Below are 20,012 nucleotides of genomic sequence, written 5' to 3'. Positions count from 1 at the left end.
TACATAAGTCACTTAAATAAACCATGTGCAAGTGCTTTTCAGAAACATAATAGTGTTAAGTACATTTTTAAATGCCTTCTCCAAGTGCAGGGTAGTCATACATTCTTCTACTCTAACAGCATTACTATTCATGTAGGTCTTGATGCGACATGCCTTATAAGTAGTTATAGATAGGTATTTTGTCATCATTAGAAGTAAAATCTAAGCTTCTTTACATTACTTCCTCATAGCATGCTCACTTATACCACAAACGTATTGATATCAAAGTTCAATCTCAAAGTGTCAGTAAAACAAGGTAAACTACACCATGGATGGCAGATGCTTTGGCTGCTGCAGTCCCCATGATCTCAGGGTAGTGGCACAAATGAAAGGTGCAGCTCAGGAATTTGAATATCCTATCTGTTACTTCTCACTGACAGGGATACTGTCTGTTTTTATGGGCTGTATGAGTTTCTTGAATATTTTTGTGTTCTGGTTTCACTGACCACTACAAACAACACTGAGCTATTAAAAATGACAATTTTTAAGGTAGGTATTGGAGGTTATTTTGAAAAATAAGTTGTTTAGGTTCAGCAGTACAAACTATACCATAGTTCTTCAGCCATTGTGAATGATCTTATGAATATTTTTTATATTTAAGGTGAATTTGGAGAAGTATGCAGTGGACGGCTGAAGACACCAGGAAAAAGAGAGATACCTGTTGCAATTAAAACTCTGAAAGGTGGCTATATGGACAGACAGAGAAGAGATTTCCTGAGAGAAGCTAGTATAATGGGACAATTTGATCACCCAAATATAATTCGCCTTGAAGGAGTTGTTACAAAAAGTAAGTTACTATTATGAGTTTTTTCTTTGTTTTCCCATTCTGTGTCTTTTAGTATTGATATTAAGCATTGCTTCCGCATTTGATATGGATTACAGTCCTGAGAAATGATCCAAATCATAAAGTGATGGCAAATACTGCAGAGATACAGATCACATTAGGAAATGTATAGCCTGTCTGTTTTCAGTTAGAAATGTGTTGGCTTTTTGTTTTTTGCTTTTTACTAAAAATCCTCCTCATTCATATAAAACCTTTACAGGTTCCTATGAAATAGCACTGCAGATTTTGCTTAGGGGCAAGTGGAATTCAGCAGAGGAAACCATAAATGTAACTGAGTTGACAGTAAGGTCAATTCACCTTGTAGAGTTTGTAAGGTAGCAGCTATATTTTTCTTTTTCACAAGTACTCACTCTACTCAGTTAATTTTGCTGGTTTTGGTGCCAGAAGAGATCAAATTCCTATTTTAAAGAAATAAAAATGTAAATTATTTTAAACTTATTATACAATTGCAAATGATTTTCTAAAATTCCAGAATAATCTATGACAATGTTTTACTCTTTATATGTATTTGCAGCTGCCGAGAGGCTAACAATCTTCAGAGACAGTCTCTGAAGTCTGGGCTTTGAATCTTTCTGAAATGCTAAAATATATATTTATCATTTAAGTATTATTTAGAAGTCTTATTATCAGGCATGTAATTGTTTAATGGCATCTTTTTGCTGCACTGAATTACAAGACTCACAAGACATACTCTTCTCATAATCGTTGCCTCAACCAAGCTACGTTGTTTGCAGATTTGCAGTGCTTTCATATATTTATCTTCTAAAGTGGTTGTAGAACTTGTGACAAGATAAACTGTTGTGTGTATAAATCAATGATGCCCTCTTACCTTCACAGTAGATACAATAAATATGAATATTTCTTGTTTTCACCTTGTTACAATATCAAAAGCTATGTTTGGAAAACACAGCATACTAGAACAGAGAGAAAATTATATCTCCTGAACTCATGTCATTGGAATGGAATTTCAGTAGATTTACAGGATGACCTTGTGCAAATCTGTCTCTCTCTGGTTCTAAATTAAGATGAAGAGGATCAATTTGTTCTTCTTCACACAGTATTGCGAAAAATAAATTCATTACTATTTAGGAATGTTTTGTTACTAGACTAACAAAATCCATTATGTTGCAGACTTCTGGAAAGATATGGCTTAATCTCCATTTCTGTACTGTCAGTAGCTGCTCTGCCAACAACAACAACAACAACCAAAAAAAAAAAAAAAACAAAAACAAAACAAAAAAAAAAAACAAGCCAGTGCTGGCTGAGCAGCACTGGATATCTTTGTAAAGATATGCAAATATGTAGGTACTTACCTGAGTTTAGCTCCTTGATTCATAATGAGCAGTAGAGCAGCAATTCGAATTTCACCAGTCTTCACCAGTTTCAGAATCTGCCTGGTGGATCTAGTATTGTATGTCTCATCTCTTAACAAGGCTAAGGGCCTTAATTTATGAACATTGTTTAAATCCAATTAGTTGGTGCACACAGACTACAGAATAATGTACTTGGCAATGGCATGATTGTTTAATCTTTGCCACACTTATAAATTTTGTTTCTGTAATGTCTCATCATCAATCTAGAGAGAAATGAAAATTGCATTAAGGAAACAGAAACAAACAGATAAATCAGTGCTCTAACAGTAGAGTATTTGTTCCTGTTCTACAGGAAGAGTGGTTATAGACAACCTTAAGTCAAGAAATTATCATTAGCAGTTGTGCTTTTCTCTCAGGGGCCTACACACTTCATTAGTGGCTTTAGAATGCTTGCTTAGAGGGCAAGAATAGCAGATGTAACTGTTATAGTCACACTGTCCTATAAAACTATGCATCCCTCTCAGATATAAAAGAAAAATTTGAAAGCAAATATTTTTGAGGTCAGGCAGGTTTAAAACATGACAACTACACAACAACAATTATAGAGTGAAAAGAATACATGGATTATCAACAAATTTTACCCAAAGGCCTGGAAAATGCAGGTTATATAAAATACAAAGTGCAAAGTTGTACAGTACTGCTCTGCTGCAGAGAAGAAGCTAGGAAGCCATGGATAGATAACATGCACTCTGCTATGCCCCTCTTTTGCCAGTTTGTCTTTAGGTTGTTACCTTTTATGCTTTCCCATCTGTGGTTATTAGAGAATAGCATGGGTTCAGCTGGAAGCAGAACAGTTACCTTGTATTTCCCTAAATGCAGAATCTAAGATTGCACAAGGGAAAGAAATTTCCTATGACTAAAAGGTGTGCTATAAAAGTCAAACAGAACCTTGGCCTAGCCAAATTATTTATGTAATGATAGCATGATTAAAAGGTGTTCTGCATTAAAATTTAGATTAATAATAGCAGAAACTATTTATGTGATGTGCATTTCAGTTCTACTAACCTATAAAGGCACATCGGATGCAGTAAGCTTGATTAATAGAAGTATAATGCTGTTTTTAGCACATGCTTTCCACTTTATAACCATTAGTCATTAACTTCTAGCAGTTGCTAATATATATTGCATCAGTTTGTAAGCAGTACCTTCCATTACAATGTCATTGACTATTGAACAAAAAAGGAAAAGGATTTGATTGTAATAAACAGAAATGCTCTACCAGATCGATAGCTATTGACTGGGGCAATAACAAATTTGCCTGTTCATTGCAAACGAGAGCCTTTATCTGGTGCTACCAGTTCAGCAGATGTTAACTTTTAAATTATACTGTTTCCAAAATTGCTATGGAATATGTACTGTAGAGAGTGAAAAATGCTAAACTAAGCCTGCTCAAAAGTCAGTCTTCAACAGAGTTTTAATCCTCTGTTCCAATTGCTTCATTTCTCATTTGTGCTAACTGCAGTCCCTAATCGCAGTTAACAGTAGGCAGAATTGTTGCTGTAGCAAATACTCTGTGCTAATAGAGAGTTCGTTTCAAGGGCAATTTGCCAGGCCAAGGCAAATACAGTGTAGCACAGAATCTGGACCCAGTAGTTCACTCATTTTGCTAACCAGAAGTCACAAAGGAAATTTTATTCCTGTTTGTGTTGTTTTAGCAGCACCACTCCGTTCATGGTTTGTCAGGAAAGACTGCAGATTTGCCTAGCAAATTGATGAGAGTTGCTTAGCACACTACAAAACCATACATCACACTACAAAACCATACATGTTTCCCTTCCGATTCATACCAGCACAGTGATAATTTTGGGAGCTCTTCTTGGGTGTCTGAGGACATGCTCAAGCAACCTGCGTGTCATTGTCCAAACACTTAGTGTCATTGTCCACTACACTTTGATAAACAGGTATAAGAAAAATAAAACTTTCTTCTTCACAGCAAGCATATGTAACCAATGCTGAGATCTGGGCTACAGAGAAATAAGATGCATCTTCCATACCTACACCATGCTGAAGTCTGTTTTAGGCTTCCCATGTGAAGTCTGTAAAGTAAATAAAAGCTGTGTTTACAGCAAACACCTGCCAACATGACTGTATCTACAAGACACACCAAGAAAATGATCTCTGACTATTTTAACTGTTCTGGGAGAAATCATTGTTGTGGTACAGTTGCACCAACCAAACAGGAATCTGTAGTTAGTTTACTTTGACTGTATCTTACACAATAGTTTAAAGCATAGCCTTGTCAGTATGGTATAGTACTGTGTCAGAACAAGGTATCAATGCACACGAGTGCTTTGTTATCGCCATAGTCTTAGTTTGTTCCCCTCCGCCTCAGACTTTATCCCAAATAACTCTCAATTGTTAAAATTAATTTCTAAATAAGTGCTTTGGTTTCTAGACTTTTCACACTGGAGGACTCACACATGTCACCATGACGAGCGGAATCTTTTTAAGGCATTGATTTTCTGTAATAACACTATGTATATTGCTATTCTTCAGAAGAGTTTTCAAAATTAGCCCTTCACAAAAGGATGCCTGAAGACACCACCTAGATTCTTGGTTCTGTGTAAGCTCACATCCCCATAACATTGAGTCTGGCTTTGGAGTGGCACCTTCATCTCCTGACCTCCTGAAACTTTACTATCTCCTGACTGTTTTGCTTTGGCGATGTTCAAATAGATTGCTGTAGCAGCTCTGAAATCTTTAGTCACTCACCTGGCAGATTAAATTCAAGCCTTAATCATAGAGCTTCTTTTTAAATTATTATAAATTATATAACCTGTACAGTGAAAGAAGGGTCCTGAGATCTATGTGCATTGTCCTTTTCCATGAGAAAGGCAAAGTAGCAGCAAGATCCTGTCTCAATGCAATTTGCAATATGTAACTCTTCATATCCAACCTATTCTTCATTCATCAAAAAAGCAAGAGATATCAATTAATCTTCTTCTTTTTTTTTTTTTTTTTTTTTTTCAGTCAAGACTTATTTGTTTCAGTCTTTTCATCCCTTAATGTAATGAATCTAATGTTCCTCCTTTCTTCAACCTGTTATCAGGCTGAGACTCCTTAACAGCGTTCAGAATTCCTTTTGGAAGGTGATATATTTTACAATGTATGTGTTCATTATACACAGCTTTATATACTTGTGTACTATGCAAAAAGATTGAGGAAATTTTACGGCAGTGTTTTTAAGTTCTTACACATTGGTCATGAACGTGTATACCCAGGAAAAGTCATGGTATGAAGATAAAATGTTGGCAATTGTGACTATTTGAAGTTGGCTATACCACGATATCTTACAAAATGTGATTAGGATTATTCAACAAAAAACATGACCTACATTGCAGTATTCATTGTTGACTTCTAAAAATTAAAACATTCAGGATCAACAGAAAACATACATTAATAAATTCCATGTTAGCATTATAGTATTGGTTATAACCTACAGTGTAACCCATTTCAAATGCTGACATTTCCTTTTGTCAGTAATCTCAGAACATCACTGAGACATCATTGGCATCTCCAGGCACATATATATTGGAGGCCAAAACAGCTTCAGATCCACCCTTTGAAACCACCTCTTGCACTGCAGGCTCTTCCTCCTGCCTCCTGCAGCAGAAATGCTAAGCAGAGTAGCAAGGTGTTATTCACCCCTCAGTACCTTCAGCTCAGCATACAGGCAATACGCTATGACACAGACTGGTAGTGAGAGTTTATCTATGTAGTATTAGCCAGTGAGCTATGCATAGCATTAGACTTAAAGCTGTATTTGTCTGACAAAGCAAATGGTAGCCATACCCATAATGATACGCAAAGCAGCAGAATTTCCATTGTGTTATAAATTGTTCAGTAAGCGAAGCTGTAAATTTAAACTTGAGTAACTGCCAATCCTAGAATATCCTGAAAACATCCTAAAAACAGTAAGGTTGGAAAAGACTCCAAGATCATATGGTCCAACCATCACCTTGCCACCAATGTCACCCACTAAACCATGTCTCTAAGTGCCGGGTCCAAGCTCTCCTTGAACCCCAGGGACATTAATGTTGTAACTTCACTGGGCAACCCAATCGAATGTCTGACTGCTCTTTCTGAGAAGAAATTTCTCCTAATTTCCAACCTAAACCTTCCCTGGCACAACTTGAGACTATTCCCTCTAGTCAGTCTCACGTCAGTGCCAGGTAAAACTATGGACTGTTTTTTTTTTTTTTATTCTGGGAGTTACTGAAAAACTCCCAGAATTGAGGCCTGCTGATGGGCCTCAGTGTGCCTGCCAAGGGCCAAGCAGGAGAATCTGCCAGCCCCAGACATCCCCTGGATGCTGGTGCCTCAGGACTGAGCACATCGGACACACAGAAGACACTGCTCAACAGGCAGTGGGAATTGCTCTGGAACAGTTTCTCTGCAGCCAAATGGTATTTGGGGTCCCAGGCAGCTGAGGAAGATGCTGTGTGCAGGCTTGCAACAGAGACATCTGTTAGCAGATGTCTGAGCCTCTCGGAGGGAATCCCTTCCCTCCAGGAGCTTCTGCCTATGCAGATGCCAATGTATTGCTTATGTTAATATACACTCTTCTCTTAGAGGCTGTTAGGGCACTCGAAAAGGTTTCCTAGGGAACCGGTCACAGCACCAAGACTGCTGGAATTCAAGAAGTATTCGGACACTGCTCTCAGATGCATGGCTTGGTATTTGGACAGTCCTGTGTGGACCTAGGAGTTGCACTCAATGATCCTCATGGGTCCCTTCCAACTCAGGATAGTCTGTGATTCTACGTCCAGATGGCTTTTCACTCTGTTGAGTTCTGCAATATTCACCTTCCCACAAGCTTGCAGGGGGGTGAGGCGAGGGGGATTGGTGTGATGCGGCTGTGGTGCCCTTGACAGTACAAAGAATGAGTCACATGGGGCAGCTGTTATAAGGGCCAGCAGCAGCAGCACCACTACACTGTGGACTTGGCCGTCGGTGAGTGCAGATCGCACCTCCTGCAAGCCATGGCTCTCCTGATCTTCCTCGCCGTGGCTGTGCTGGGCATTGCCCAGAAGCCATGGCTGGTGAACGATCAATGGGATAGAGGTGGCTGTGAGAGAATGCAGCAGTACGCGGAGCAGCTGTCTGAGGGCATGGCTCGGCTGGTGCAAGCGGTGGAGGAGAGGAACCAGCAGCAGAGCTGGGTGGCCCTGGGAGCTCTGCTCTTCACCGCGTTGAAGCAGTGGCAGTTCTGGGCCTTGGTCGAGCTCCTTGTCCTGGTCTTTGGGCTCTGACGCTGGCTCAGGAAACGGAGCCGTGAACCAGGCAGCAGCAACAGCGAGCACGGCAGCTTTACAAGAGAGGAGGAGAACAACAATGATGACAGTGACTCTGATGACAGCTGGGATCTGGGCAGAGTTTGGGCGGATAGCATCCAGTGGCCGACGCCAGGCATGGCTGACAAGTGCCAGATGGTGGAGGAGCTGGTGGAGGAACTTCTTGGTGCCTGCCGAGGACTCTTCGGGAACTGTCTCTTCAACCCACGGCTGCAGCCGGCCATCGGCATAGGCTGCCTCTACGAAGGCTGGAGTGCCCGGGAAGACAACGTCCTGTACCGCCTGCTCGTGCCTGTGAGGCCTCCCCCCGGGCACGCTTTCCACCCGGAGCTGGGCACAGAGGGGGAGACGCCAGCGAGGAAGCCCGGCCTGCGTGTGGAGCTGGAGTGCGCCTGCATGAGGGAGCGGCTGGTGGGGGACATGCTGTGCTTCCTCCACCACCCCGAGGATGAGCTGAGGAGAAGACAGGAGCCCAGCCTGCTGCGCACCCTCTGCACCGGCTCCTACCTGGATGTGGAGAAAACCACCCGCTGGTTCCAGGCCTTGGTGAAAGCAGCCTGGGAGCATCTGCCGCAGTCGCACCACTGCCGCCTGACGGTGCTGCCCTCCCGCCGCTCCTGCAAGATCAGGCTGGCCAGCGCCTCCGAGAGCACCCTCTCCATTGAGATCACGCTTGGGGTGCAGATGGACGACTCAGACTCTTTCCTGAGCCTGGAGTAAGCCGCGGAAGGCTTCACCAGCAGCACGGCGCCGCTGCACAGCACCAGTTTCTCCAGCAGCGCAACAGAGACACCTGTCAGCAGCGGGCAGTGACCACCCAGACCCTTGGAGAGACTCCGTTCCATCCAGGAGCTTCAGCCTATGCAGAGGCCAATAAATTGCTCGTGTTAACATACACTGTCCGCATTTGTCTGTGCAGCACTTTGTGGGGGAATGTGGACATTCCCCCTGCTCAAGCAAGGCCACTTAGAGCAGGCTGCCCAAGACCATGCCCAAGATGTGGTAATTACAGGCCTGTCAGTCTCACCGTAGTGCCAGGGAAAACTATGGAAAAAATTATTGTAGGAATTACTGAAAAACACTTGAAGGACAACGCGGTCATTGATCGGAGACAACACAGGTTCTTGAGGGGAAAGTCCTCCTGAATGAACTTTTACTTTTACTTTTTTGATACTGCTTCATGCAGCATCCCTCTGGACAAAGTGTCCTGTCTACAACTAGATAGATGCATAGCATGATGGGTGAACAATTGGCTGAAGGCTCAGGCTCAAAGGGTTATGTCAAATGGGGTTTCATCACACTGCTGGCTTTAATTTCCTCTCAGTCCTGTTTCATAGATAAATAACACAATATTTTACTGATTTCAGCGTTGGTGCCACCAGCATAGAAACTGAAAGCCACAACCACCTCCACTGCTATGAACCAAATTTAGTAGATCAATTTATTAAAACAAAATCTATTATGTTGAATGATAGAGCTATGTACATGACTGCTGTCACCCAGACAAAACTAAGTATCTATAGTCTTCTTGCAAAATAGGTTACCTTTCATGATTTGTATTGAAAGTACATAATTAACATCGATAGTACTGTTGCCTTCAGGGGGCAGTGGCGACCTGGTTCAGGAACGGCACGGCGACCAACCCCAGGCCGCTCAGTCCATCAGCTCACAGACACCAATGTGGTGGATGGCAAATGGCGTTTATTGTCGAGTCACATGGCATTATATACCCGAGGCCCATAGCGTCATTTCCGCTTGCTTACATCACAGACCACGTGCTACTGTCCATCAAGGGACGGGCTCCACCTTTCCGTACAGTGCGACATCTTCCAGCCGCCAGACCCTAACTACCCACATAGTACTAAGTTATTTTTACGCACACACACATGCATGTGGGTATTTCAGACAATGCATGCAAACTACCATGCATTTCATTTGTTGAAGGTTGCTGCCAGGAATTAATACCGAATACTTGGTTCTCCTAAATGATACATACTAAAAAGAAATTATCCCTTAAACCTCTGGAAAAATATTTTTTTCTTATACTAATTACAATCTGAGGATTGCTTTACAGAAATTAAAGTGTCATTATGGTTTTCTGAAGTTCAAATCAGTCACATTTCTGTGTTCTGCTTTTCTGTTTTGCAGCAAGCAAGCTATACATTATAACCGTCAACTCTGCTGTAACATCTTTCACAGGATGATAAGCAGTGAAGAAAAAGCATATTGTCAAACAGTCAAAGAGCTAACATCTTGTTAGCAGCAGCTTAATCTGACCATGATATGTTATCTAACACAAGTAAACTTCTGTAATTCTGCTTTTATATTTTATGTCTGAGAAACAGGATTTCACTTTCTTCAGGATCCTTTGCTTTCAGATGTCTGCATTCAGTCATATAGGACCTGTCTTTCAAAGATATTTAGATGCTTTGATGTGAGATGCTGTTCTAGTAGAAAAATAGGTGACAGAAGTCATTTCTGCCAATAGCCTTAAAAAGAAGAAATCTTGTAGATAAGAAATCACCAGGGTTTTTTTGCTTGCTTGTTTGTTTGTTTTGTTTTTGTTTTTTAAGGAAAAACCTGATCATCAATTTGCATGATTAACATCACAATTAAATGCAAATGATTGCATTTCCATGTATCTTCTGGATAAGGTATTCAATGTCTTCCTCTACCATAAAACTAGAGAAGAGTGTGGTGCATTAAGTTAAAAGGCAAGACAGATACAGTATGTAGGTGATATATGTAGGGTTGGAGCTTTTTTTACAACTGTAACCGTAAGATTTCATGAGTAACAGGGATACAAGATTGCATTGTGCTGACAGGTTTGCTGTAGAAACATGGCTGATCCATTACCTGTGTACCAAAACCATGTGAGCAATGATGAGAAAAATTATAAAATATGTATGTTTTCACAGTCAACAGATAAGGGAGCAAGGGGTTTAAAGAGTGTATAAAAAGCAATCAATAATCCAGATTCACAAGTTGTCTTTAGTTGATTGATTTCTGTACTTTATTTCTTACTCTGTATAGAGGTATTAACACACTAGCAAAGTCCGATGGAAGCAGAAGCATTATTTAGTAAACTTCAACCTAATTGTTAAGTATTACAATACTCTCAGAATTCAGGCAGGGTTACTGTGTCCTTATAAAATGCAAATTAAATAAATGCTTAATTTCTGCATTATTCTTCAATGTTAAATCATCCTCTCGTAATTCACAGAGTGTACAGGATAAGGCTTTGAAGGACGCTGAGCGGTCATCTTCTCTGTCTTCCTGCCCAAAGGCAGAATCAATTATATTTAAACTAGTCTTGATAGATGGTTGCCCATTCTGTTCTCAGAAACCTCATCTGGTGAAGCATCCACAGCCTCCCTTGCCAATCTGTTGAGTGTTTAACTATCCTCATACTTGGCCTTCCCAGTGCTAAATTGAATTTTTTTTTTTACTGCACCTTAAGGCGATTAACTCTTTTCCTTCTTGTGGTGGAACAGTTTGAGCCCTTCCTCCTTGCAGCAGTATTTTACATTTGTAGACTATTTTAATGTCTTTACTGTCTTCAGTAAATCAGCCAGGTTCTGTCAAATCTTTCTGCATGGTATATGTTTGCTAGACCTTTGGTCATTCTTAATGCTTTCTTCTGGACTCCTTCCAGTCAGTTCATATCTTTTTTAAAGCATTACTTTCAAAAGTGGGTACTGTGGATGCTGAGCCTTACTTTCCTCTAGCAGGAAGGAAAGAATTATTTTAAATGTAAACGGTGTTACTCATGTTTAAGTACATGCGGTTTTCAGTAGCAACCATTGTTGGGGTTTATTTTGATTTATTATTACCCGTAGATCTTCCTCTGTGAAGGAGCTGGCCGTCTAGTCTTTCCTTCAGGATGTATTTTTGTGGTTAATTACTGCTGTCTCCATTGAACCGCTTTGTCTTCACAGAGTTTTGTTTCATGTTTTCTCAGACCTTTTGCCTAGTATGCCAAGTTGTTTTACTTTATGAGCCAAATCTCCAAGAGCTTCTTCCACTTTGGTGGTATTTCTCAGGTTTAAAAATATGCTCTTGGTTCCATCACGATAGTTGTTCTGTCAAAAACAGAATAATAACAAAAGTCCTGGACCATACTATTTGAATTTTTCCAGATTGACAGTGAGCCACTGAGGACAGCTTCCCAGCTGCTACTATCCCAGCTGTACAATAGTTTCATTAAAAAAGGAAACTGTAATGCCCTGTCCCTACTGTGACCAGTCTGGGACATGCATACATGATATTACTGAAGCTCTTCTGTCTTTGAGACCTATTTGTCACAGGCAGAAATTAGGCTGCTGTATTCTTTGTTCTTAATAAAAGCATGCAAGTTGTTAGTTACTACATCGTCATCTCCTAAATATTTACAAATGTTTTGATTATTTTTTTCAAGTTCTTAGAAGTTAGTTTAAGTCCTTCATATCTTTTTAAAGCATTGCTTTGTGGTAAACTTCATGAGGCATCCCTTGATCAAGTAAAATTGAGACTGATATAAGTCTTGAAACTTGCAACTCCTATAGCTGTCTTTTTCATACTCAGCAAGTACGCCGATGACACAAAGCTGGGAGGAGTGGCTGACATGCCAGGAGGCTGTGTTGCCATTCAGCGAGCCCTGGACTGGTTGGAGAAATGGGCAGGAAGAAACCAAATGAGATTTAATAAGAGCAAGTGTAGAGTCCTGCACCTGGGAAGGAACAACGCAAAGTATCAGTACAGGCTGGGTGACGAGCTGCTGGAGAGGAGCTCTGAGGAGAAGGACCTGGGGGTCCTGGTGGACAACAGGTTGACCATGAGCCAGCACTGTGCCCTTGTGGCCAAGAGGGCTAATGGGATCCTGGCGTAAATTAAAAGGAGCGTGGCCAGCAGGTCAAGGGAGGTGATCCTCCCCCTCTACTCTGCCCTGGTCAGGCCTCACCTGGAGTACTGTGTCCAGTTCTGGGCTCCCCGGTACAAGAAAGACAGGGATCTCCTGGAAAGGAGGGCCACAAAGATGATACGGGGCCTGGAGCATCTTTCCTATGAAGAAAGGCTGAGAGAACTAGGTCTGTTCAGCCTGGAGAAGAGAAGACTGAGAGGGGATTTCCTCAGTGTATATAAATATCTGAGGGGTGGGGGACAGAAGGATGCAGCCAACCTCTTCTCAATGTTTTGTGGGGATAGAACAAGGGGTAGAGGCTGCAAGTTAGAGCACAGGAAGTTCCGCACTGACATGGGAAAGAACTTCTTCACGGTGAGGGTGGCGGAGTATTGGAACAGGCTGCCTAGGGAGGTTGTGGAGTCTCCTTCTCTGGAGATACTCAAGGCCTGTCTGGACACCTATCTGGGCAGCCTGCTCTGAGGAACCAGCTTTGCCAGGGGGGTTGGACCCGATGATCTTTCGAGGTCCCTTCCAACTCCTACAGTTCTGTGATTCTGTGATTAAGCAGATCAAAAGTAAAGAAATGAACTAGAAATCAAATTGTAATGAGCACATGCAAATGTTGTTGGTATGATCTGTTTCATCATTTCAGTTCATTCCATCTACATTGTTGTATCCTTTAGAGATCATCATAAATTAGTTATATGCCTGTGGAGATTATGTAATTCAGCTGTGTCGTGGTTTAACCCGGCTGGCAGCTAAACACCACGCAGCCGTTCGCTCACCCTCCCCCCTCCCTCTCTGGGACGGGGGAGAGAAATGGAAAGTGAAGCCCGTGAATTGAGATAAAGACAGTTTAATGAGACAGGAAAATAATAATAATAATAATAATACAATGATGATAATAGTACTACTACTAATAATATGTACAAACAAGTGATGCACAATGCAATTGCTCACCACCCGCTGACCGATGCCCAGCCTAACCCCGAGCAGTCCGGCCCCCTCCCCCCGGCTAGCCACCCCTATATATTGTTTAGCATGACGTCAGATGGTATGGAATACCCCTTTGGCTAGTTTGGGTCACCTGTCCTGGGTCTGTCCCCTCCCAGCTCTTACTGCACCCCCAGCCTGCCTGTTGGCAGGGCAGAGCGAAAGGCTGAGGTGTCCTTGGCTTGGTATAAGCACTGCTCTGCAACAATTAAAACATCGGGGTGTTATCAGCACTCTTCTCATCCTAAGCCAAAACACAGCATTCCACCAGCTACTAGGAAGAAAATTAATTCTGTTCTAACTGAAACCAGGACAAGCTGTTACCAAGTCTAGTTGATTGGGAAAACAGAAAAGCTGAAATGTTAAATTAAAAAAAAAAAAAAAAAAAAAAAAAAAAAAAAGATTAAAATTGACCCACAAAAAACTTTGTGTCTTATAACTTCAGTTTTGCAAATTCAGCCAAGACTTTGAATGTTGATATTTGAAATGTTGAAATTCCTCTCAAATACAACTTCTGTGAAAGTGCCAGCCAAACACCGTTGGAAGTAATGGCTGCAAAATCATGAGCCCTGCTCAGTCATGAGCTCCTTGAAAGGGAGAGAAAAGCAGACAGCACTGTTGCTGGCCCATATCAGAGTCAGGAGCCCTCTTACTATCTTATGTTCTGCAAAATCAGAACAGATACTGCTGGAATAAATGGAACTACATTAGTTTTAAAACCAATGACAAAGGAAAAGCACACACTGAGTATTTTACCTACCTGAAAAGGTAGGTGTATTTTTTTCCTTCCTTTGTCTATCAGTCAGAAAAGAAAAAGGAGTCTCCATCTCACTACACATATATTAAGGGGAGATGTCATTGATATAATCTAGGACTCAATGCAGTTCAGAGAACTCTACCCCCAGAGACTAGGTACTCACTGTAGCAGCTTAAAAGATATTTTTCTTACAATCTTTAAGAGAGACATGAAAAATCATGGGTCGTGTCTCATTTCTGAGCTGTTTATACTTATGTTTTTGCTGTTCACTGATACTTTTTTTGGTGTATATTCATTTACTTCAAATTCTGTCTTATACTGCTTAACATAATAAAATCAAAACCCATCAGTGTTAAGGCTGTATAACAGGTCTGTGTTCCATAATGGAGCTGTTGAGTGTTAGGCTGCAAACCATGTAAAATCAGGTATGATTAATAAGAGTATCAGAAAATGAAATGGGTAATGTGTTTGAATTGCCAGGAGAGGTTAAACAGACTAAGGTGAAGACTACAGAAAAAAATTGACAAAATCAGAAAATAACAAAACAATGAATCACTGTAGAGACACAAAGAATTTATTAGTTGTTGATTCGAGGCATGTTAACTACAAAGTATGGAAGATACGGCAATTGAATTAGTACAGACAGCAATAATCAAAAACAAATCAATATTAATAGAACTTCTGTGCTCTTCACTGCCAAGAAAAAAAATATTTATTCATTTATTTTTGTCCTTGGCATGGAACTACAGATGGGCACTTTCCCACTACAGAGCAGCATAAGAATTTAAACTCTAAACTGATTCTTGTGGAGGAATGTGTGGCATGTATAGTACATATCTGCCTAACTTTCAATAGTAAGAGTGATTAAATCATCTGAAAGTAGAAAATGAAAATCCTTATGCACAACTGTAATATTTAGTCTGGGGGAACTTGAGGAAAGTACAGAGGAAGAAGTAAATTATAGAATGCTACTTAGAATACGAGCTTGTGTGGATCATGATGTAATGTAGTTAGGACCAATGTCTCATTGCCTCAGAGTATATTTACTTATTATCTTCCTTTCTTTTGTGCTGCCATTAGTCTCTTAGTTTCCAGCTGTGGTTCTTGAACTACCAGTCACTTAAAAAATAGAAGTGACAATAAAGCTATTGCAGGCTGCAGTGATGGAAGATAAGATCTTGTATCAGATAGACTGTCATATATATCTCTATATTTTTATGGATTACAGTTGGTTCTTGAAAATAAGCTAAAAGATGTGTCTGGCTTAAGGTAGAAACCTTATCATACCAGGTTTTACTGTCGTGTTGTTCCATGATCTTTTGAGTTAAGATGTTACCCTAAGATTACACTTTTATGTAAGAAATCTAGATTAGATACCAAACTAAAGGAAATAATTTGATGTTTCTGTCCCATGGGGGTGCTGGATCTAGGGCCGAGTCTAATACCTAGAAACACAGCTTCTCCTTGAGGTGACAAGATGAAAAATGAAAGACATAATCATGGTAATTGTCAAGTCCCCGTTGTTACTTTTTAAAAAAAAAGAAACAGCTACCATTCTCACTGGCTTCACTAAATTCAAATTTACAGGAGTGTATAAAACATAATATATCCCTGCTGTTTTTGATGTGATACAAAGTTATTCTCAATGTATTATCTTAATGCTGTCTAAAGTTTGCCTTTTGCTGAAAAGTTCTTCACCATCATGGTTTTGCTTGCATTTCTCTGGTTCTTTTGGTGAGCATACTGCCTGACATGTATGGAGAGAATTTTGTGGAGATGTGCAAGTTTTTTTCTAAAGTCCTTGGAAATACAATACAGGATACAGAGGGCTATTAAAGTTATAATCATTGCAACTAAATAATTTAATAATGATCAAACCTTATTTCAGAAGAGCTGCCAAAGGTAGTGAATGTCATAAAGAATATTATTTTTTCTTTAGTCTGGTGGAATTTAGGCACATAAGGATGGAGTTATATATCTTAGTACTTCTGCAAACCTTAGGAAATGCGTAAGTCTCATGAAAGTAAACAGGTACGTGGTAGCAACTAGATTTTTTTTGGTAATTTGAGACGTTTAAATAACTTCTAAAAACTGATGTAAATGTCTGTGTTGTGACTGAAAATAGACCATAGTTATATATGCATTCTAATATGGGGTAGACTGACAGTTTTTATGGGCATGCTAGTATTGGTCTTAGTACTTTCAACCATGTTATGCTGCTGCATTTTATCACCAGCTGAGTTAAAGCCTTCACTGGAGAAACAAAAGAATACGTTGTGTAAATATTCCCTAATTCACCTAATGTGCAAAGTTAAATAGGTTGGCTTGTGTGCTTGAACTTGGGATGATTGAATTAATGTTTGTGTGAGCCATTAGAATTCTTCCAGAAAATCTGCACCCCTTCTCTGATTCACATATCTTTAATAGGTTAATACAGAAGGACAAGTTAAGGTCCTTAGATTTACCAGAAGTAGAGTAAGAAAGAGGTTCATGATTGATGTCTTGTCACCCCAAAATAGACTAGGGATCGAGGGAACTGGTAGTTCGTCACATAGTTATTTATGGTAGTGGTTATCCAGATCTCACCCATGTTGTCTTATAAACCTCTGCCTGAAGAAGTTGTATTGTGGACTTGACTACAGCTTAAAGACTCATACCTACATTTCCAATGGAAGGCATCAAGCCTGAGATATCTTTAACGGGAGATTCATGTTGAAGAAGCAGCATTAAAATATGGACTGATAATCTTCTGTAAACAATCTGATACTACATTTCATGGAAACATGAAGTTTGAAGTGAGGAAAAGAAACCTTTGGTTATTTACAATACCAACATCTTTCTAATGCCAGGATTACCATAAACAACTATAGCTGTGGTACTTTGGATGGTACAGAAAGAGATCAAAAGATAAGAGGAATTTCTTGAGAAAGAGGTAATACCAGTTTGTTGTAGCGAACTGCAGGTCAATTTGTCCCTTTATCTCAAAGCAAACACATTCTCCTCACGCAACAATCTAAGCACTTGTGTGGAGTATCACCAGTTGGGACATACTTCCCAAGAAGAGATCAATTTTCCAGTATACAGAAGTGAATGCTGCTGAAAGTAACAATTATCAGTGATCTTTGAGATATAGAAGTGAAATAGGCATATTATGCAATGAAAATCTGTTCAGACCCGTTTGATTTATAGACTGCTGAAAAATGCCATGTGTTGTCTGTGTTCTGCTCTGGAGAGCAAGTGAGAACTTTAATGACAGAGGTTTGCATTGAATACACACCCCCACGTTTTGCTTACCCATGTCACTCAGCATTGCAGCTCCAGCCAAGGAGATAAATTATTTCTGCATCCACCATTCTTCTAGCATCGTCATTATCATCCATGAAAAATAATACCATAATTTTAATAGTCTTCTTCTGTAAACTGCTTATTCAGAATCAATTCACTCAGCCCAGCACTGTGTTCTTTGTATATTCTTGACCCTCAAATTCCTTTCTTTGCTTCCTCTCTACTGTGAATCTTGGCTGTATCCATTTCACAGTCTGTAATTATCTTTCTGATTCTTAATACATACACAGTTCAGGTTCCAGATGAATAAATAATTTAGATGCAAACTGCCTGGGATCCATTCCAGACTCTTGAAGTTAAGGCTGGAAATGCAATTCACAAGAAATACTGCTTCTTAAATCTTACTGTTCTTCACAGATAAACATAGCCTTGGCACTGTTTATAAATCAGCAATAGATGGTAAAACTGTTGAAGGGAACACAATTGAAAGAAAGAAGCATGTGGAAAAAATAAGTATTTTTAAAACACCATAATTAGATGGTGTGAGTTTGCAGAGTATTCAATTTGAGTATGTTCTCTTAATATAAGCACAATACATTAATGGCAATCCTGTAAACACGTTTTAAGAGAGAAATATATTCAGTCTGATATTCCTGAATAGATTCATGTCTACATCAATTGGTAAATATTGTCATTTTTCTACTAAACTTTAACAAGGTAATTTCTACTGAATGAAATTTGAAAGTAAATAAGTTAAGCTGATAATGACTTCATTTCAATAATTTATCTAGAGGAGCATAGTACAGAATCTTTATAACAGTTGAAATCTGAAACAAACTACTGTACTGTTACTAGAATTCATATAATTTATTTCCTTTTTTCCTGAAACAGCAGAAAGTTATTATATGCCCTAAAATGATAATAACTCACCCGCTTTGGAAATGAGTCTCTGCTTTTCCCTTTTTCTTGTTTTTCCTCTCAGCTGTAGGTGAGTACATTCTTCATCATTCAGAAATTGTTTTGCTATTTTAGATAAGGCTTGCAACTTCCTTCCAATTTTCAGTGAATGTCTTTAGGTGCATGGAAAAATTGACTTTTTCGCCTATTTAAATACTGACCGCCCAATATTCATCTTGCTACAATGAACTAAAATAAGGAAGATCAGATCAAAGAGGTTCTACCTCATGACATTTATTCTTAAGAATTGAGATTCAGCCTTGAGACTGGGAGAAAATCCGCTGAATACACAGATATCCACAAACAGATAATTAACTAGCAGAACCATTTGTCTTTGGTCAGTAGTACTGCCCATGCATATGGCGAAGTCCATCAGATATCAGGAGAAGCCTGTGTTCTGGCTTCTAGCACAGTTTATCAAGTGTGTGCTGGGATAACTTCCTTAGGCCTATGATTATTTCTCTTAGATTTATAAATCTAGCACATAGATTTGTAAATGTTGAAAATCTATACACATATTACACTTCTACTCAAAGAGTTAACAATAATGAGCATCTTAGCATCACTTATTTTTACGAGTCAGTGTTTGTAAGGAAAACCAGTTTTTGTCAGTTGACTCTGGAAATTCAGCCTCAACTGTTCTCCTGAAAGCGGTGCATCCTCAGTTGCTGTCTACAATTGGAGAGGGTTTATCTTGTGAACAAAGAGGTTTTAATTCTTATTCACACTTACAGACTAGAAAGACAAAAAAAGAAGTAGATAACCAGAGTTTTAATTGCAGATCTGCATATTTTACAGCAAGGTAAATCGATACATCCATTCTCACATATCATACATTAAAAGATACTTTACTCATTAAATAAAAATCCACTGCAATTTTTAAGCATTAAGTTCAAAATTATAACCTTTATGATCTTTCTTTTTATGGAAATACCATTAAAAAAAAAAAAAAAAAAAAAAAAAAAACACCTAGAAATTTAAAACTTCTTAAACATCCCATTTATAAGACAACATCAATATATCACATGAGATATTCCTCTCTTGAAGGATGAAGAATTCCACAGCATAGGAACTCTCAGATTTTACTGAGGATCTTTCCTTCCAAAATCACAGAAACTAAGACCAAAATGAAAATAATATTGCAAAACAATGCATACAAAATCCCAAAGGTTTTGGCTGAAATTGCAGACTATGCTTTTTTCCACCATGAAAAATACAATTTTAAAGTATTTTGCTTCCAGCTAATTTGATAATACATGCATGGCCATGAAATCCAAATGCACAGCATACATTGCTTGGAACAGCATTCTGAGTTTGTACATACCCATAAATACATAGAGATTTCAGAGTCCTTGTTTAGCATTGTGTTAAAGCTATTTTCAGTTTAAGCACTGTCTGAAAAATACTTCTTTAATAGACAATTTAAACATTGACAGATTGTTTTATCTGTAACAGAAGCACAGTATTTCCAATTACTATTCCATTAAGACTGCAAAGATGATTCAACACAACAGTTGTTATTGCTGTTAAAAGCCTTAATCATATTAATGTTGTCACACCAGTCTTCTCAGCAACCAGAAATTCAGTG

The 20,012-nt window shown here is 39.4% G+C and overlaps 1 protein-coding gene across 3 annotated transcripts in view; it reads left to right on the top strand.

The window, feature by feature from the left end:
- Positions 1-20,012, top strand: part of EPHA6 (EPH receptor A6) — a 516,782-nt gene that overhangs the window by 396,802 nt on the left and 99,968 nt on the right. For all 3 annotated transcript variants that reach the window (XM_084506721.1, XM_084506720.1, XM_084506719.1), the window contains one exon: positions 641-826. In XM_084506721.1, the coding sequence (XP_084362847.1) occupies positions 641-826 (186 nt within the window). The remainder of the gene's footprint in view (positions 1-640; positions 827-20,012) is intronic.

This window comes from Aythya ferina (genome assembly GCF_964211825.1).
Source record: "Aythya ferina genome assembly, chromosome: 1".
In the NCBI taxonomy this organism is placed as follows: domain Eukaryota; kingdom Metazoa; phylum Chordata; class Aves; order Anseriformes; family Anatidae; genus Aythya; species Aythya ferina.
Note: the sequence above shows the minus strand (reverse complement) of the source record. Positions and strands in the feature narration are given on the sequence as shown.